The 21,257-nt window shown below is 36.2% G+C and overlaps 2 protein-coding genes across 3 annotated transcripts; one reads left to right on the plus strand and one right to left on the minus strand.

The window, feature by feature from the left end:
• Window positions 1-2,815: 2,815 nt before the first annotated feature.
• On the minus strand, window positions 2,816-6,802 carry LOC143635917 (E3 ubiquitin-protein ligase RSL1-like). Of its 2 annotated transcripts, XR_013154148.1 has the most exons (3): window positions 6,338-6,802; window positions 3,806-4,590; window positions 2,816-3,106 (listed from the first exon to the last, which is right to left on the minus strand). XR_013154148.1 is itself a non-coding variant. In XM_077103630.1 (2 exons), the coding sequence occupies exons 1-2, from the start codon at window positions 6,782-6,784 to the stop codon at window positions 4,018-4,020; spliced, it is 1,020 nt and encodes a 339-aa protein (XP_076959745.1). In that variant the 5' UTR covers window positions 6,785-6,802; the 3' UTR covers window positions 3,251-4,017. The 2 variants fall into 2 exon arrangements, 1 of the variants encoding a protein (XP_076959745.1); XM_077103630.1 differs by lacking the exon at window positions 2,816-3,106 and having other exon boundaries at window positions 3,251-4,590.
• Window positions 6,803-14,069: 7,267 nt separating this feature from the next.
• LOC143635890 (uncharacterized) lies at window positions 14,070-19,939 on the plus strand. The gene is made up of 5 exons (XM_077103609.1): window positions 14,070-14,654; window positions 15,492-16,237; window positions 17,146-17,680; window positions 18,533-19,278; window positions 19,768-19,939. The coding sequence occupies exons 1-5, from the start codon at window positions 14,070-14,072 to the stop codon at window positions 19,937-19,939; spliced, it is 2,784 nt and encodes a 927-aa protein (XP_076959724.1).
• Window positions 19,940-21,257: the final 1,318 nt, after the last annotated feature.

A 21,257-nucleotide genomic window follows, 5' to 3' on the forward strand; every position in this document is an offset into this window, starting at 1 on the left:
CACAACGCTGGGTACCGACAATGCTCGGGTTATTTACTAACATTGTTATACTATACCGTAACTGAAACCGACCAAATTTGTTTCGACTCACTGCCACAACGTCGGGTACCGACAATGCTCGGGTTTACCAACATTTGGGTTTTAACGGCCAAATAAACGTCGTTTTAAATACTTTATTTGTTTTAACGCTCGCGTCTTAGGATTTAGAGTAGCATGACAGGTGTATAAGCATATCTGACCAGTCCCGGAGCAACGCTACGGGTAATTTACTAGTTACTATATAATAATGGTAAAGTTTGGTGCCACTTGACCTTCTATTGGTCCAAGTGGCACCACACAATTGGTCGCATCAACTTTTATGTTTTTTATTGTTTTAGTTTCGATATCGTAACGAACATAACCGAATTCACGTCGAATTACCGTCATAATATCCAGCACCGACAACGTTTGGGTTTTACCAACGCCCAAGTTTTACCAATTCACCGTCTCAACGCTTAAGACTGACAACACTCAGTTTTATCAACGCCGGGGTTTTATTGATTTTTTATTTAGTTCTGGTACCGTAGCGAACGAATCCAAAACTGACCGAATTCGCGTTGACTTACCGCCGCAACGCGCAACACCGACAATGTCCGAGTTTTACCGACTCACCAGCACAACACCGGGGACTGCAACACTCGGGCTTTACTGACTGAATAACGTCGTTTTAAATATTTAGATTTTTATATGTTAATTTGACGAATTTAAATTTTTTGGATTTTAACAATTGGGTTTTACCAACGTTGGTTATACCGTAACTGAAACTGACTGAATTCGCATCGACTCACCATCGTAACGCTCGGGTTTTCCAACGCACGGGTTTACCGACTCTCCCCCGCAACACCAGGTACCACAATGCTTGTGTTTTACCGAACGAATAAACGTCGTTTTAAATATTTTTGTTTCTTATATATTAAATTGACGAATTTATTTTTTTGTGTTTTAACGATTGGATTTTATCAAAGTTGTTTATACCGTAATGCAAGTAACCGATACTGATCGAATTTGTGTTAACTCGCCATCGTAACGGTAGGGTTTTACCAACCAACTTGCGCCGGGTAAAATTCTTGTATATATATAAAAGAGAAGTTTGGTGCCGCTAACCAAGTGACGGCACCAAACTTGTCCATATCATTTTCATTTTCTTTTTCAATATTGGTATAACGAATGTAACGAGAACTGACCTAACGTAAATTTTTGTTAACGGAAACAGACTGAATTCGTGTAAACTCACTGCATCAACGTCCGGGACTGACAATACTAGGGTCTTGATGCCATTTGGTTTTTTTGTTTTAGTTCTGGTACCATAACGAACGTAACGAAAATCGACCGGATGCCAATTTTTTTTATTTTTTGTTTTTAGTTCCGGTACCGTAACGAACGAGAAAGAAACCTACCATTGGTATAGCGAATGTAACGAGAACCGACCTAACGTCAATTTTTGTTTACGTAATGGAAACAGACTGAATTCGTGTAAACTCACTGCATTAACGTCCGGGACTGACAATGCTAGGGTTTTGATGCCATTTGGTTTTTTTGTTTTAGTTCCGGTACCATAACGAACGTAACGAAAATCGATCGGGTACCAAATTTTTTTTTATTTTTTGTTTTTAGTTCCGGTACCGTAACGAACGAGAAAGAAACTGACCATTGGTATAGCGAATGTAACGAGAACCGACCTAACGTCAATTTTTGTTTGTGTAATGGAAACATACTGAATTCGTGTAAATTCACTGCATCAACGTCCGGGACTGACAATGCTAAGGTTTTGTTGCCATTTGGTTTTTTTGTTTTAGTTCCGGTATCATAACGAGCATAACGTAAACCGACCGGATGCCAATTTTTTTTTCTTTTTTATTTTAGTTCCGGTACTGTAACGAACGAGAAATAAACCGACCAAATTCACATAAAGTCACTGCCTTTTGTTTTAGTTCCAGTACCACCGTAACGAAAACCAACCAACTGCCATTTTTGTTTTACTTCTGGTATCGTAAGAAACCGACTGAATTCACGTCGACTTATCATCTCAACGCTCGAGACCAACAACGCTTGAGTTTTACCACCACCCAGATTTTACCGACCTGTCCGGCGCAACACGCCGAGTAAATTCCTAGTTCAAATTGAATTCTAAATTTTGAATTCGAGATGATGTTTGGATATCACAAATGAGTGAATAACATTAATTAATTAAAATAACATTTTGAATTTAGTCAATGGTTTCAAAGATATTGTACCAAATTCAATTTTTATTTTTCCTAATTGATTATCTATTTGAGTGTCATTCTCTTAGATATTATGTCACACTAATATGATGGGAACTGCAATTCTTGAACAAACCTGAATTCACAAAATTACAGTTAACAAGAATTAGGGATAAGAAAGGAAATGAAAGTAGTAGTTGTCATTTTATCTTCTTCTTTTTCGGCCAATGTGATGCGTGAAGCTCACGCAGACGTGCCCTCAACCAGAAGGCTTCGGACGCACCTTGTGTTCAAAAATTCGATGGTTCACGGGATTATGCATTACATCAGTGCTAACTCCAAACCATACAACAATTTTTTTTAACAACACTGTTTCCGAGTCTACCTTCATCCTTAGTTATTTGACGCTTTTAGTCTGACTCGAAAACACCTTGTAGCCACCCCACCACCAAAAATAAATAAAAAAAGATTGAATGACTAAAGATTTTATTGTCCTACTTAAATGAGAAATTGAAAATCTCAGCATATTTTGTTGAGCACCAAAAATATATAGTAACAAACTGGTACAGTCACTTGATTAAAATGGCCTATTATGATCATTATACAAACAATAGCACCAAACTATTCATTAAACTAAAAAAGTGTTCCATGGAGATCATTGGAACACCTGCAATCCAACCACAAATATCAATATTAACAGTTATTATATTTTTATCATTTATAATTACTATAAGCACCAATATCATGAACCATTTCAACGCTGCTGTGCATAGATAATGTTACGCTCATTCCAGATCGGACACTTGCATGTCGGAGTCTTATTAATCCATTCCGCTCCACACTTGTAGCAAAACTCATGTCCACATCTGCAATCACATTCAAGCCATATCTTCAACTTTAACCACACTACAACATTTCAATTTTAAGCAGAGTTGCTATCTACAGAAAACAAACCACATCATGGGCAGATTTAGGTAGGGTTGTAAGATTTGCATGGGTTTTTGCGAGTGTGCATGGGTCGGTTTTAGGCTCAAACTGAACCAAAAACCGAAAGTTCGACTTTTAAGTTTTGAAAACTGGTCAGTTTTGGCTTTTTTCAATTTGGGTTCGTTTCGGCTTCTTCGGCTTTAACATTTGGGCTTAAAATTTTAAGCCGAAAAAAAAAGTCCAAAATAATGAATTTGTGCCTAAAACTTTGGACTTAAATCTTTTTGTTTATTAATGATTGATTAGTATACATTTTAGCTAAAATCATTTGGTTACACTATTTGTTAAATTCTCATACATTCAGTGTAAAATGAAAATCTGTAAAGTCGGTTCGGTTTTGTTTATTTGATGTTAATTGCATGCAAAACCGAAGCCAAACTGAAAATTTATTTTTTACGTAACAAAAAACCAAACCGTCGGTTTTTGTTTGGGTTCTAATATTTCGATCACGGTTCGGTTTTGTGGTTGCATGCGCACCCCTAGATACCCATCCCAGGGCTAAGAGATACAAATACTGAGGTTGCTCCCGATGAGACCCCGGACTCAACAAACAAACCAAATGAAAAACAAACATATACCTGCAAGATATATGGTAGCACCCGTATGCAAGTTCAACCAAATTCTTGCACTTTATGCACTCGCGCCAATGTTCCTTTGTTGCCAAAGACATTACTTTCGCCTCGTTGGAAGACCGAAACAAGAACGAATTCATGAAATCCGAGCAATTAATATTAGGATGCCACGGTACTTTGCAATTAATACAAAAATGGCGGTCACATTCAACACATTTTCACATTCCAGTATCTCCCACAGTAATGAATGACGAAGTAGGTGTATGTACTTTAACCTCGGTTTTTGACATTAAAGCCGAACAATCTGAAAACGGACAATAAACTTTATCTGTTGGCGGGATAAAAGCTTCGTTTACTCGTGACCTCATAATACTACGATATAGTTCTGGTTTTAGAAGCTTCTTGCAGCTTTCAATTCCGATCTTGGAGTCACATTTTTCATGTGGGCATTCGGGTAACTTCCCGTCAAGTAACTTTGCTTCTATGTGTTTTCCAATACAAGAAAAGCAATATCTGTGTTGGCATTTGTTGACTGGAAACAGTTGACCAGTTTCGAGGTATTCAAAACAAATTCTGCATTGTTCGGTTACTGTCACGTCAGAATCGCTATTGCTTCCAACCCATTTGGCAGTCTCGGATTTGATTGCGTTTCTGGCTAGTCTATAAACAAACATGATTAAACTTTGCTTCAAGTGAAACAGCGCATGATAAACGAATTTACTCTTTATAAGGTTTACTTTATCAACCAATGCTGCAATCTTGTGGTTTGTTGAATGCCTTTCACCGGTAAGCTGCATTGCCAAAGCCAAGGTGACACAAAACATTTTAGCCAGATGTTAAAATTTAAAAAGTGAGTGCAGAATGAGATATTTACGGTCCAGTTTGACCAAGTTTGACATAACTTATGGGCCAAACTGTCAACTATGGTTTTGTAAAACAACTAACCAAACCAGCTGGTTGGGTGGGTCGGCCGACTGGCTGGTTTGTAGGTAGGTTCTGACGGTTCAACATTTTGAACTGATTTTTTTTAGTTTTCTTTTAGTATTAGTTTGTTTTAAAATTTAAAGATGATAAGATAAATATGGTTAATGAATATAATACTCAAAAGTGTAAATGTCTGTTATGAATCAGGGAAATTGTCAAAACCGAACCGTAAACCACACACTCAATTTCAAACGGGTCAACTTGCTTCAAATTTAAAAAAGGGAAATGACCAAAATGTCCATTTAACTTGTTAAAATCAAGAGAATGTCCATTTGAACAACTTTTCCAAACACGTCCATGCAAAATCATGTCGGATCTTAGATTTAGTCATTAGTCGTAGGTATTTTAAGCCAACCAAATGTTGCCACCTGTTTATTATATTGTCGGGTCATCAGTTTTCCTTTTTTAATCCCATCAGAGCCCAAAATAATCTTGTTGGATGCCAAAATAAACTCGTCGAATGGCATCTCGTCGGACGCCAAACAAATCTTGTTGGACACCAAAAAAAATTGGTCTGACACCAAGACAACCTCGTTGGATGCCAGAATAAACTCGTCGAATGACAAATAATCTCCTCGTTTTTAGAAATTGGTAGAGTAATATTCCCGTCGACTAATGATTATAAATCCAACTATCAGACGGGATTTGGCGTTGACATTAGGGCTGTAAACGAACCGAACGTTCAGCGAACACTTCGTGAACCGTTCGACGGGAAGTTCGTTTCTTGTTAAATGATCGAACATGAACAAGAAATTTTGTTCGTTTAGTTAAATGAACGAACACGAACAGAGGCTGAGTTCGTTCATTTGTGTTCGTGAACGTCCGGTAATGTGTTCATTTCCGTTTGTTACTTAAAATGTTTGTTTTATATTTATAGCATTTAATTTGTAAAAAACACCCTAGCATTTAAATTTTATAAATTTATTGTTTATATTCAGTTCGTTTCGTAAATGGTTTGTTTTATAAAGTCTTGTTTTAACTAACAACAATTAATCTAACTTGTACTTCAATGACATTATCAAAATAAAACTGTTGATTAAGGGATGGTTATGTTAATGATTTTTATTATTATTATCTCAACTGCTTAACTTTACATTTAATTAAGGTGATCTCTAGCGCTTAACCAATATAAGTGATAATATCAGTTATCGGTCCCTTGGTAAAATATCGGTACCAATCATATCGCCACTATTTGACTGAATTGGACCGACGTATCACCGATATTCCCGTTTTAAGTCTTAATTATCAATTTTTAATGTTCAATACTCAGTGTTAGGTTAGGAAATAAGTTCCTACTTGCTACGATTGTTAATGTTTTGTACATTGATTTTTTAATGGTAAGCGATTTTAAGTATACTGAATTATTAGTCTTAAATTGCTATATATATGAATTTAGCACGATATTAAAATTATTAGTCTCAAATATTTGTCCTCGACCGATATCAGATATTTTTCCGCATTAACTACTTAGCTGGTGTCTTGGATTAAAAATGTTCGTTTGCGTTCGTGAACAAGTTCAATTCCTTAACGAACGAAATCAACAAAGAAACTTACATATCGATAAACCGAATCGCAATCAGTAACAATCCGAACCCGTTTCAACCTCAACCTAGCATCAGCAACACCCAACGCTTCAACCAAAGCTTCAAGTTCAACCCGATCGCCTTCGGCTCCTCGGCCGCCATCACCATCGGCTTCAAGTAAACCCGATTTCGATGACTCAAACAAACAAGAACCCGTCGAATCACAAATCGCAACTCCGATACCGACAAATGACATTTTAATATTATTCGTAACAGTTTCATGACTCACCAAACCCTTGAAGTAAACCATAAAGTCTTCTTCTTCGTCTGTTTTAGGTTTTAAAGAGGCTTGTATCGCTTGTTGGAGTTGGAATTGGAAGGTGACGTCATGGACGGAGTTTTCGCCGGAGACGGCGGTGGAGATGAGGTGGTCGGTGGCGTCGTTGTCGTCGGTGATGTCTATTGGAGTGGGGTCCATGTGCTATGGTTAGTTTTTTTAAATTAATGTTTCGTTCACCGTGTTAAATATATTTGAATATCATCGGGTGTAATTCTGAATTTATGGGTGAATTCTTTTTGAATTAATATGTAATCGTTTATGTTTGTTTGTTTGTTCGTTAGAGTCGTTTATGCTTGCTTGTCCATTAGTGTCCATGTGTTCTTTTGTCCGTTAGTGTTCGTTTGTTCATTAGTGTATGTTAGTGTTTGTTTCCAATACTCACGAACGGGCACGGACAAACTCAATTCCTTAATGAACGGACATGAATTTTCGTTTATTAGATTGTTCGTGAATCGTCTGTTTGTCCGACAAAAGCTTAACGGACAAACACGTACGAGGTCCCGTCCGGTTCGGTCCGTTTATAGCCTTAGCGTCAGAGGCTCATCAGCCGTTTGAGGTGCCTGTGCACCGGCGAGATGAAGAGGCATGGAGAGTTGGGGCCACATGTTTTTCTAACCAATTACATTCACTCATCTATTTTTTTATTATAATAAACATTAAGTGATAACTGTGTTTATAGTTAAACAATTATGTGTGCTTGATGGTTTAGTTTATGTATATCACTCCGCTTACGTGACAATGGTGTGGCGGTAAGAAAAACGCATCCACTACACTTGTTAAAAGTAATAACTGTGTTTATAGTTAAACAATTATGTTAACTCTCAATAACGTAAGCCTCATGAGATGGGTATTATGGTCATTTCGTAACACCAATCACTTTTTAAGAACATCGAATCCAACATCAGTTCGCATCATCATTTGAATCTAAATGTTAGCGTTTGAAAGCCAGTTCCGGCTGACAATGAAGATTGATGTCTTCGGGTCATTTGCTCATGTGGGTCTCAAACATTGGCCCGCACGTCATGGACTCCACTGTTGTGAGTTGTCAATTGCAAAAGTATGAAAGCTGTCAAATTCAAATTTTATGTATCGTGGTAACTATATTTTTATAAATAATAGACTAAAATAACCAGAGTTTAATAAAATGATTCATACATATGCTATAAATAGTATACGACCAACTAATTTGATGGATTTCTGTAGTTCTATTACTTTGTGAGTAAAAAACAACTTAAAACGTGTAATGTCAGGTTAAATTGGTTTCAGATAACATTAACACAAGTATTAAGATTAAACATAACAAATTTAACTAAATATGCATTTGCTTAAACACTAATATGTGGATTACATGGCTCGACACTTCTAGCATGACTAAAATATAACCAACTCATTGACTCAATAACAAAAATGACATGAAACACTTAACATGCTTAAATATAAGAAACCACATAACACGAATGGCACGACACATTTAACACGATTATTGATATAAACTCACTAAACACAATTAAAAATAATAAGAATTAAAAGGCACCATACAATCTATATACTCACTAAAATAAACTTACACATGATAAACATGATTTATTATTTATAAAACAACACCTTTTGATAATAATAATAATAATGTCATAAACACGCCGTATAGAGCTATTAACATATTTAGTAGTTAAATGTGTTATGCGAGTTGACATGTCGTTTAGCAGGTCGTATCATAAATTAACAGCTCGATCTACTTGAATCAGGTTTCCATTATTAGTCATTGGGCAACATAATTTGTGTAGAATTCGAGAGAGATGCATTTTCATGGTTTACTTTGAAAGTATATGATTTGATTTAACCTAATTTGTGACTAAATTATACTTATGTTATATGACATAAAAAAAATAGAACAACAAAGTCAATGGGTCTTAGTACAAAAGGAAAGAGACGAAGAAGCCAGTGAGTGGGTGAGAAAAAACGGGCCGGTCAGGAATACCATTCCTTGGTTGTGCTAACTTTTTTTTTCTCATGAAAATCGGGGACTATTCTATAGTTTACTCCGATTCTATTTTTGAGTGGTTTCGGGCTTTGAGAAGAAATGAGGAAAATGAGAAAAAAAAAATAATAAAGAAAAATGGGATGACATTATGATGTTTGGGGGAAAATGAGAGGGAACCGGGAAAACGTGGAAGGTTGTGGCACAGATGTAGGCATGTAGCATACGAGATAGAATAAGGAAAATGAGAGAATATGAGAGAACTCCCTATATAGTGATGATTATAACAACTTGGAATCAATACGCCACTTGTTACAGTGAACTCATCCAGCTCACGGTATACATGTTAAGTTTTCCAAGATCAATACAAATGTAGATTAGACAAGCTTCTCACACTACAACATGAACACAAAATAAAAATCAAAGAAACAAGATTGTGACAAATAATATATGATTGTACGTGTTTGTTGGAGACTCGTTTTTCGGCTACCCATTATACCTAAATCCTAATCAATGTTGGAGACTCACAACTATCACAAATTCACAATTCCTAGTTTGATATTCCCCGAACGTGTATGCATCTCCCCAAGAAAATATTCCAGGAGCCTGGTAATGAAGGTAAAAGTTAGAGCACTCGTGTGTTACTTCTTTGTTATATGGAGATTATTCTTGAAAACAACGTCAGTAAGTTTACGAGTGTTCCTAGTCACGTTATCGGTATAGTTAACATTTAAATTAGGGATTACCCTATAAATTAGTAACCAAGTTTTGAAATTGTTTCAATTAGGATTGTAGTCCATATTTACTTGAAACACCCGTGTATTACATGAATTCATTTTATTTCCTCTTTTTCCCACCTTAATCACTTCTCTTTCACAATCACTATTTGATCGACCTTACCACTAGTCCACTAGACCGCTACTCACTCCCTCCATGATGTCTCAATTGTTTTAGCCATTTAAAGTAGAAAGAGTGAATGTATATTTTTTAATAGCCCAAACCACAAATTAGCTATGTAAATACAAAAATTATTTAGTCTTTATATAAAAAAAGGAAAAGTATACAATTTACATTTGTTAATTTAATAAAAAGAAAACAAAATTCTCTTCTAGGTTCTATTGTAAAACAAACCATTTCACTCTCAAGGACCATCTATACAAATATACAACTCTATGACATACTTTTTAAAATTACCATTAAGTCCTTGTACTTTCAAAACATGTTCATTCTGGCACAAAACTTCGCGTATCAACGAGGATAAACCGCTGGATCAACACCACTACTAAGATCACTACTCGGGATATTCGATGAGCCATAAAAAGTAGATGATGACTCCACAAAAAAGTTTGACTTGGGCTCGGAAAAGTCGACGCCTGTTTCGGGCACGTTTTCAAGTATGTGCTCTAGCTCAAGGACCACGTCTAGCATAGATGGTCTTTTTTCGGGCTTGTCATTGACACCCCAAAGAGCCAAAGATAGAAACTTTTCAACATATTCAGAAGGGTATGAGCCCATTCGGTTATCTATGATTGAGAACATTGTTCCGGTTTGATGGGCTACTTTGACCTGAAAAAAGTCAAACACACATTTGTTATTTTGACAAATCTCTATTCTTTGGGATTTTTAGAAGTGGCGATTTCAACCCATTTACGACTCGTTTGCTAATGAACGGGTTAATGGTCAAATGGGAAAACTTTTAAAAAGTTGACTAAAAAGAAAACAAGTCAAACAGGTCAAACATGTTTCAAGTCAACCCAATTTGTAATTTTAATGTTTAAAACCTCTTCAACTCCATTTGTATATAGTCAAGATTATTATTGAAACACGGTTAATCTTTTTCATTTTTGACACCGATTATTTATACGTATGTTTACGTTTTTCGACAAAATATTTTTTAAACAACTTCTTGGCATTCAAACTTAGACGATGTATACAAACATCGACAAACGACAAACATTTTGTCAGGGTATATGTTTATATGCTTTGTGTTATTTTGTTTCTTCTTAGGGTACAATTTGTGAGTGTTCTTGATGTAGGAAGATCATGACAATATCTTTTATTTTTTTTATTTCAATTGTATTTTCATTTTTTTTAGAACGGCTTCAATTGTATTTCCTATTTTATGTTATTAAGTTTCCTAGTTATACTATGTTTCTTAATTGTAAGTTGAGCTCTAGGTTTATTGTTTAGTCAATTGTAAGCTTTTAATATTGAAAAGGACACATTTGAGGTTTTTTTTAACCATTCGGTTCTTAAGCTTTTAAGAGTTAGTGGTATGTTTTAGTTTTAATTTAGGTGGTGGTATTAGAGATGACTATGACTAATGAATAATGATAGTGCTTAAACGTAATGAACATTTATTAAAAAAGTTAGTAAATTGTAATTGATCTTATGGCTCAATGATACGGGGTGATGGTTAAACCATTAAGGTTTGGGATTCTTGAGGTCTCAAGTTTAAAACCTGATTTAAGGGGTTTTTCCCATAGCGGTGGGTTTTCCTTCTTGATGGTGTTCTTGGAAGTGGCATGGAGCATCAAAATCAGCATGGACGATTGATATCTCGTCTCAGAAAAAAGAAAAAGCAAATTTATATTTCTATATATGATGTACAAGAGGATGGCAAATTAAGACATTGTGATTTTAAAGGATTTACAAGCTATATAACATACCGTCTCGAGAAGGCTCACTAAGGTATTGAGGGTGGATCCAAACCGCTATTTAAAAAAAAAAGAAGCAAATTTATCCTTTTGTATATCTATACTAGATATAATGTATGCGATGAGGGCAACTTAAGACAAATGTGATTTTAAAGAATTTACAAACTGTATAACATATAGCACGACATACAAAGCATGCTGAAGAATAACAAAATAGTCTTTCAAACATAAATCCCACGTGAATCCTCAATTCTTTGAAAATATTTATATTTGTTCATCCTCAACTTTACTAGACTTTTGAAAAATTAAAGAATACCACACATTGTTTTTTTATTTTAATTTTAAACCAACCCCCCCCCCCCCTCCCCACCCATTTTCAATTTTTAAACGACCATAACTTTTTCATACGATAATATTTTTATTTTTTAAAGTTACATCATAAAAACGAACATTTTGTTCCCTTTACTTTGAGTATGATATTGTTGTAGTTTTTTTTAATTAAAAAAATAACATGCTACATAAGGGCGTTCAAGACTCAGTTTTGACGATTTTTAAGTTAAACTCGTAAGACAAAACGTTTGTAACGATATTTTGTTGGCGAAAATCGTATCTAAACTGTTATAATATATACATTGAAACCAAAAGTTTATATGAAAATGTGATTGTGTAGTAAAAAAAGGAAGAAAGAAATAAAAAGGTGGCCCACCGAGTGGCTACACTGACCCCACCTTGATAGTCGTTATGAATTTGCAGTCGTTAATGGCTAGGCACGAGTACGACTAAGGCTGAGGGGTGTGGGGGGCTCCAACGGGGGCGCGAGTGGGGGCTCCAGCCAATAATATTGTGACGTGTGGCAGAGAGAGAAACTGGATAAGATGGGTGTTGGAGCCCCCGCTGGAGCCCCTGGCCCTGGTGTGGAGGGGCGCGAGCAGGGGCTCCAGCGGATTTTTTTTTTATTTTTTTATAAATATATTCAAAAAACGTATTATTAAAAAAAACTCATAAATTATTAAAAAAAACACACATTAAAAAAAACATTAATATCTAAAAATAAAATAAAAATTAAAGTACTAAAAAAACATTATTCTTATTCTTCGGCTTGGTCTTCTTCGATCAACCTCTTTCGGATACGTTCCTTTTGCTTTTCCATCAGCATTTGATCGACCGGATTTAGGTTACTGAAGTCTCTTGTAAGGAAGTCCAAATCTCTCATTCGACTTTTTTCCTTTTTGTCATTAGAGACCACCTCCATGGTTTTGTTGAATTTATTGAGGGATTCAACAAGATCGACGATGTTTACGGCTCCCCCCTCAGCCGGTTTTTTCCCCTTGGCGTCCCGTCCCAATGGCCGCCTCCTCGGCGGTGAAGACGTTTCCTCCCCCGCAATGTTTAGGTCGAATCCAACGCGGCAATCCGACGCGGCAGAAGTGCTGTACGCTCCAGACGAACTAGTTTTAGTCCGTTTCGGCCCTACTTCCGCATCATGGTCCGGCGCCACCAGCTCAACCCACTTGGAACACCTTTTCAACCTCTCCCACAACTTTACATCGTCCCACGTCTTCACCGTCCCATACCTCCGCAGACACTCCTGCTTCCACTCTTCGACAGTGAAATTGTAAACCGCCAAATCATCACTGCCACTTGGTCTCATACGACCGGCGTTCCTGTTGAAAAGATTAGTAAACAAGCCGACAAATTTTCTGATTTCGGACCACCGACCCGAAATCATATCGGCGTTCCGCTCTGTACTCCCAACGAGCGAATAGAACGTCTCCCTAACCTTTGTCCAAAAGACCTTGCTCTTTTGGTAGTCGGCTGCAAAATGAATAATTAAATTAGATTTCCAGTTAACTTTTTTATTTAACTTTTTTATTAAAAATCATTTTTAAAAACGTTAAAACAATTACCGCAACGCCGATCCTCAGAAATGACTATCCAAGCCCGACACAAGGCTTCCTTCTCATCCGATGACCACGGAGTGGTTTTCCGTTTCGTCCTCGGAGTCGAAGCCGGTCCCGACCCGTCCGTTGCAACTTGTTTTTTCCGGTGGGCGCGTCTTCTTTGTCCCGTAGCCTCACCGTGTGATTCTTGTGTCTCCGGAACAACAAAGTTAGGAGACGGTTGTATGTTGGATGGTTGAAAGCCGGATGTTTCTTGCGACCCCGAAAAAAACATCGATTGGTCTGGTGACGACCATAAATCGTCGTAACTATAACCTGAATCTAGGTTTGGGTACCAATTTCCAGCCATGTTTTTAAAAAAAGGTTTGGAAGATGGGTTGATTTTGGGTTTTTTTTGAAGTTGTGGTAATTGTTTTATGTGATTTTGGGTGTGGTAATTGTTTTAGGTGATATTGGGTTTATATATAGGAAGAATAATTTTTTTTTTATTAAATTAGAGAGCCAACGGCTCATTTGTGTACACTCAAACGGCTCTTTCACGCACCCCAAGCCACCTTTACGCCACATGCCTCCCGCGACCCACCTTGCGCCCGCCTTGTTTTTCGCGCTCGCGCCCCTCTCGCGCCTCGGTGGTGTGGTGCTCGCGCCTGGGGGCGCGAGCGGAGGGGCTCTCGCGCCCCCGCTGAAGCCCCACACCCCTCAGCCTAACAATAAGCAGAAATGTGTACTATAATGAGAATCTTGGTAATTTTGGATTATTATCATTCCATATTTCCATTCCATTCACAACTTAAATTTGGTGAATAAAATTAACCTAACAATTTGCATTCTACAAACCTAATCAGTAAGTAATTAAGCAACAGCAGAAGAAGAAGATGAACGACTCCATGAGCATATTCACCGCCGAACAATGCCGTGAGTTCATGGCGGCCGAAGCCGTCGAGTCCGACTTACAACTAGCTTACAATCTCCAACTCGAAGAAGCCATGGCTGCATCTCTCACTCTTCAACCTTCATCATCACAACCGATCTCCATTACAGTCTCCATTCACGACGACGTTAACCTCACAGACTTCCAAACCCTAGAGCTTCAGAAACTCGCAACAGAAATCAATAACCGCCTCAAAATCATTTCGGAACGTCCGTACGGTGAAGACTCTTCTTCTACGAGCAAAGTTAATCCGGAGGAGGTGTTTAGGGTTTATTTTAAAGGATTATTGACTGATGAGAGAGTTCGCGGTCCCGATTCCACGGTAATAAGTCTGACAACGGTAGGAATTGGTGTGGCGGTATGCGACTCGAAGGATGAGAGGGTTTTTGAGTTGAGGAAGCCCTTGGAGTTGAGTAAAGACGATCCGGTTTGCGCGCAGAGTGTGGAGGAGCAGGCGTTGATTGAGGCTTTGAATGCTGCGATTGGTTTGGATCTTAAGAGAATTGTGCTGTATTGTGATTGTCATCCGCTTTATCAGTTTGTGAGTTGATTTTGACTTATGTTAGATTATTAACCGTACGATATGTGATCTATTAGACATAGGTGTTTTCGTGTTCGTTCATTAAGAAAATTGGTGTTTTCGTGAACAGCTCATGAACGTAAACAAGCATAAATAAACAAACTTAAACGAACGTAATTGAACAAACATAAAATCACTCAAATGAAAATAAGTTAGCGTTAATGAACATAAACGAACAAGTCTAATACATCTAAATTAGTGGTTTAAAATTTAAATTTGCATGATTCGTTTAAAATATCAATCATTATATGTTAAAAGTATCCATCATAATTCTACCAAACAAGCCCCTCTATGTTTCTATTTTTCTAAATTTAAATACTTATATGCTTATTAAAGTTTGAACAAATGTCAATTAACGAACATAAACGTAGATGAACAAACAAAACATTTGCTCGTGTTCATTCGTTTAATTTAATGAACTAAAAAAGCCTGTTCATGTTCGTTCGTTTATTAAATAAACGAACTTCCTGCCGAATAGTTCATGAACTCGGTTCGTTTACAGGCCTAGGCATATTTATAAACTTAACGTTAAGTTATTACGTTTATGCATCTATGTTTTTTAATATTCGTAAGATTATGTAATTACATTAAGTAGGTAGAATATGCTCATTTACTGTTATTAACTGTTGCAACTGTGAAATGTGTATGCATATATATTAATTAATAATGTGTCCGGAATAAATCACCAAGATATTTGATAACCTTATTCGTTTAACCGAGAGTATTTACTTGTTTCATTCATATTCAATCGTGAGATAAGTGTGTTTGATATCAAATCTGATCATCATATGATTTCAGGTTACTGGGCAGCACCCCCCAATACAACTGAAGACAGCAAACATTTTGGATCAAGTGAATCTCCTTCGTAAAAGTTTCATATACTGTAATTTCTCTCTTATTGATCGTAATGATGTTAACATTGCGTTTAAGCTTGCAAAAGAAGCAATAGAATCTCACATAAGCAAGGTGATACCAACTCAAGAACAATTGGACAATTGTGTGATATGCTTAGATGATAAACCTATACACCAATTCTTGTCAATCGAAGGTTGTACACACAGATACTGTTATTCTTGCGTGAAGCAACATGTAGAGGTGAAATTGCTTAATGGTATGTTACCAAAATGCCCTCATGAAGGTTGTGGGAATGATTTGAGATTAGAAAGTTGTGAGAAATTTTTGAACCCAAAGTTTACTGAGATGTTGAGACAACAGATAAAAGAAGAGTCAATTCTGGTTACAGAAAAAGTTTACTGCCCTTATCCTAAATGTTCCACATTGATGTCAAGAACTGAAGTTATTGGGCTTCCTAAATTGGTTTATGGATTTGGAGCTAGAAAGTGTTACAAATGTCATGGTATTTTTTGCATTATTTGCAAGGTTCCGTGGCATAATGATATGAACTGTGCAGAATATAAACGACAAAACCCGACACAACCTGTGGAAGAATCGAAGATCAAAAGTATGGCAGCAAGGAAGAGGCAGTGCATAAAATGCAAACATATGATAGAATTAGCAGCTGGTTGCTACCACATGACTTGCAGGTACATTATTTTCACCAGTTAATCTTTAAAATCCATATGATTACTACATAATTGCAATGATAATCTTTAAAAAATGTTGCTGCATGCTAAAAGCATTTAATATACTGTTTAGGCATGGCCCTGACCCGTCTTGAAAAAACCTGTTCGTAAAGTTGTTTTTACTTGTAACATAAAAGTCATTTACTAAAAACTAATTACCTAACAGTTCATGTAACATCATTTAATGAGTTAAAGTGTTACTACTGAGTAGTGCTGCACAAACCGGCTAACCGGTTAGTTGAAAACTGGTTATTTTCAATACCGGGTAGTGGTCAACGGTCAAATAACCGGTTAGACCGGTTAATCGGGTTGTTTACTAACCGGTTTTGAGACAAGAAACCCTTACCTGGTATAACCAGTTTCGGGTATAAGCGAACTGGTTAACCGGAAAAAAACCAGTTTAAAAAAAACAATAAAAAAAACAAATAACTGGTTCGGTTAACCGGTTTCGGAGATCTATAATATAAACCGGTTTCTCACTGGCGGTTAGAAACGGGTATAAACCGGTTAGTGGTGGACCGGTTAGGATTTCGGGTTGGAATTGATTAGGAGCCAGTTAATCGGGTTGGCTGTGCACCTCTACTACTGAGTGAGCAATGAGGATCATAAATTTTATTCTAAAAAGTTGGCCTGAAAGTGCAATATGATCTTATGCCTAGTTATACATGTAAGGTAATGTGAATTTGTGTGTCTAATGCTTTAATGAAACAAGTTTAACGTATTTTCCAAAAAGTAAAAATGTGAGTTGATACTTTTTGATAATTAGTTTTTTGGGCGTCGAATTTCAAAGATCTTAAACGTGGCAATGTTGCTATCGAATGAATTTCAAAGTTGTTCAATTGACAATTTTTGGTTTGTTTATTCTGCAGATGTGGATATGAATTTTGCTACACGTGTGGAGCGGAATGGGAGAACAACAAGGCAACATGCAATTGTCCTCTTTGGGATGAAGAAATCATCGTGGAAGATAAGTTAAATGATTTTAAAGATGAGGAAGCATGTGTTGGTTTTAAGTATCATCTCAACCATCAGAAACATGCTAGCGAGATTTCTCAAATGCTGGAGCGCCCGTATGGTGAAGGCTCTTCTTCTTCTTCTTCAAAGAGCAAAGTTAATCTAGAGTTATTTAGGGGTTATTTTAAAGGTTTACTGAGTGAGGAAAGAGTTCACGGTCCTAGTTCAACAGTAATAAAAGTGACTATGGCGGGAATTGGTGTGGCCATATGCAACTCGAAGGATGAGCTGATTTTTGAGATGAGGAAGCCCTTGGATTTGACTCAAGGTGATCCGATTTGCGCGCAGCGTGTGGAGGGGCAGGCATTGATTGAGGCTTTGAATGCTGCAACTGCTTTGGATCTCAACAGAGTTGTATTCTATTGTGATTATTCTCCGCTCTATCAGTTTGTGAGTTGATTTTCCCGTCTATTAAATAATCATCTTGATAGTACTATACATGATCTATTAGACATATTTATAAACTTAACTTTAATTTATTATGTTTGTGTATTTAAGTTTATTAATATTCGTAAGATTGTGTAATTATATTAGGTAGGTAGAATATGACTGTTTATGGGTATTTATTGTTATCATTTGGCGATTTATTGCAACTGCTTTTCGGTTGTACAACTGTAAAAAATGTGTGTATATCTTAACTAATGGTGGCCGGAGTAAATCACCAAGTTATTCTTGTTAGAAACGTTGTTCTCCTCAGGGGACGATTTCTGACTTTGACAAGAAATATCACAGAACACGATTGTCACGATTTTGACAATCGAACAAGGTGAAGAACTGAAATATAAACAAGAAAATAGAATACAATAATTTTGTGATGCTTACAAACTCTACTGTTTACAAACGATGATAATTGGGAATTTATAGGGTAGGAACCGGCATGTTGAGAAGCGTCGCATCGTTTCGCAGATGCCTTGTTAGAGAACCCGTAACCGGAAGACACGGTTTGCTTCCTAACCCATCCAATTACAGCATTTAACACATGGGTGATATTAATAACTAAAGTCTTAATAAAGCCCATACTGAATATAACTTAAAACTCAAATACATAAATATTGATTTCAAACACAAACTTTATTAGCAAAAAGAATATGCAACAGCCTATTAAAGCAACCGTAACAAGAATTAATGTTTAAGAATTTAATAACCTTATTCGTTTAACCAATATTTTCCAGTATTTTTTTGTTTCATTCAATCTTGTGAGAAGTGTGTTTGATATCCAATATGGTCATCATACAATTTCAGGTTAGTGGACGGTGGCCACCGAAACAACAGAAGACTAAAAACATTTTGGATCAAGTGAATATCCTTAAGAAAAGTTTCATTGATTGTGGGCTCTCTCTTATTGATCGTAATGATGTTAACTTCGCGTTTAAGCTTGCAAGAGAAGCAATAGAATCCCAAATATGCAAGGTGATACCAACTCAAGAACAACTTGAAAGTTGTGTAATATGCTTAGATGATAAATCTATACACCAATTCTTTTCAATTGAAGGCTGTACACACAAATACTGTTATTCTTGTGTGACACAACATGTAGAGGCGAAATTGCTTAATGGCGTGTTACCAAAATGCCCTCATGAAGGTTGCGGGAGTGATTTTAGATTAGAAAGCTGTGAGAAATTCTTGAACCCAAAGTTTACTGAATTGATGAGACAATGGATGATAGAAGAGTCGGTTATCGTTTCAGAAAAAGTTTATTGCCCTTATCCTAAATGTTCCACATTGATGTCAAGAACTGAAGTTATTGGGCTTCCTAAATTGGTTTATGGATTTGGAGCTAGAAAGTGTTACAAATGTCATGGTATTTTTTGCATTATTTGCAAGGTTCCGTGGCATAATGATATGAACTGTGCAGAATATAAACGACAAAACCCGACACAACCTGTGGAAGAATCGAAGATCAAAAGTATGGCAGCAAGGAAGAGGCAGTGCATAAAATGCAAACATATGATAGAATTAGCAGCTGGTTGCTACCACATGACTTGCAGGTACATTATTTTCACCAGTTAATCTTTAAAATCCATTTGATTACTATATAATTGCAATGATAATCTTTAAAAAATGTTGCTGCATGCTAAAAGCATTTAATATACTGTTTAGGTATGCCCCTGACCCGTCTTGAAAAAACCTGTTCGTAAAGTTGTTTACTCTTGTCTATGTAATAAGTTAACATGTTATATATGGACTTATCACGGGACCGTGTAATTTACTCTTGTCTATGTAATAAGTTAAATTGAGTTCTTGTAACTTATGCTTTATGGAAACAAATTTAAAGAATTTTATTTTTATTTTCCAAATGAACAAATGCTAGTTTTTTTAAGTTAACAATATATTATCCTATTTCAGATATTATTATTATTATTATTATTATTATTATTATTATTATTATTATAAATTTAGAGCTTAATACTTTATGAATGAATTTCAAACTTGCAGAAAATGATCATTTTAGAGGTTTATATATGTTTATTTTGCAGATGTGGATATGAATTTTGCTACGCTTGTGGGGCGGAATGGAAGAATAAGAAGGCAACATGCAGTTGTCCTCTTTGGGAAGAAGAAAACATCGTGGATACCGAAGAGGAAGACTATGAGAATGATGAGTTTGAGGATCCGCTTGACGAAAGTTGGTATGATAAGTATTGGTAAATTGACTTGGTGATTCTTGGGGGGGGGGGGGGGGGGGGGGGTGTGGGGGGGGGGGGGGTTATACTGAAAGAAATCATCATTCGGATTAGACATGATGGACTCATGGTACATTTAGCTTTTAACAGAAACGATATTGTCCTAATATCACACGGAATGTGAGGCATGCATTAATCATACAGGATTAGGCGATTAGCCTTGACAACATTCACATTGAGGTGTTGAAGTGTTTTGAGGGATAAATGAGTTTACATGTTAACAAATTTGTTTAACAAACGGCTTTTGATTAGAAATTAGACTGAGTAAAGGTTAAAACGGCTCGATGTCTAGGATCAATACATATATTTAACTAAAAACAACCACTGCATTGTAATTGTTAATGATCTTAACTTGTAAGTCGAATTAAATCAAGAGATTACCTTTATGTTGAAATCATATTTCAATATTTGATTGTACATTACAATTTAATCACCGAGTGTAGGTCTAATGTTATAAATCGAACTAATTATGGCTTTCACCTACAACCACTAGTCTGATCTAGTGACAAATGTATGACCGTTATCCAAATGGTTATGGGTTCTAATCAGGGCGGCCTAACTATTTTGGTGGCCTAAAGAAAACTGGAAAGTTTGGGGCCCTTATCGAGAGTTAGAGAGATGAAATTAGGGATGAGCTCGGTACCGTTACCGGTGTCAAAAATTCGATAAATACCAGTAGTGGTACCCCAATCACAATTTTTTTTTAAAAAACTTGGTAGCGTTATCGAAATGAGTTCGGTATTGGTAGCATTTTCTTAGCCTAGATGAATTATAAAACTTATATTTTTATTTTAAAAAACTATCGATGGGTTTTCGTGTTTCGTATATGAAAATACAAAATAGAATTTGATTTATGTATCATACAAATCCAAGGGATCTGTTATACATACAAACTTCATACATTTTAAATTTACCGAGCCGTATAGATAATATAAAGTTTGGATCTATATATAATAAATAAAGGTTCAAGGTATATATATCCCAGGGGAAAATAATAAAATAAATAGTTAGAAATAATCAAGTGAAAATGAGGAATATTGATCATGAGGGCATCGAACTTGCGTCAATAACATGTAGTCATGTAGTATAAAAAGGAGGTGGGCCTTAACCACCAGGCCAACATCAAATATTGGATTAGTTATCAGCTATATCTAATTAATAATCGATTATTTATATATATAAAATACATAAACGTTAAAACGGAGGCCTTGATTTTTTGTAGGGCCAGCTCCGGTTCTAATCTCATTTGAGACATGAGGGTAAAGTCTCACTTTGTTTAAGAC

Source organism: Bidens hawaiensis, unplaced genomic scaffold, assembly GCF_021521415.1.
Source record: "Bidens hawaiensis isolate Kalapana, Puna unplaced genomic scaffold, B.hawaiensis_p1.1 tig00007738_1, whole genome shotgun sequence".
In the NCBI taxonomy this organism is placed as follows: domain Eukaryota; kingdom Viridiplantae; phylum Streptophyta; class Magnoliopsida; order Asterales; family Asteraceae; genus Bidens; species Bidens hawaiensis.

Excerpts from the sequence above, each read along its gene's own strand:
- LOC143635917 (XM_077103630.1), bottom strand. The coding sequence starts at position 6,784 with ATGGACCCCACTCCAATAGACATCACCGACGACAACGACGCCACCGAC. Across the intron at positions 4,591-6,337 it reads GCGATTCGGTTTATCGATAT|CTTACCGGTGAAAGGCATTC; the intron begins GTAAGTTTCTTT and ends TTGGCAATGCAG.
- LOC143635890 (XM_077103609.1), top strand. The coding sequence starts at position 14,070 with ATGAGCATATTCACCGCCGAACAATGCCGTGAGTTCATGGCGGCCGAA. Across the intron at positions 14,655-15,491 it reads GTCATCCGCTTTATCAGTTT|GTTACTGGGCAGCACCCCCC; the intron begins GTGAGTTGATTT and ends ATATGATTTCAG. Across the intron at positions 16,238-17,145 it reads TGCTACCACATGACTTGCAG|ATGTGGATATGAATTTTGCT; the intron begins GTACATTATTTT and ends TTTATTCTGCAG.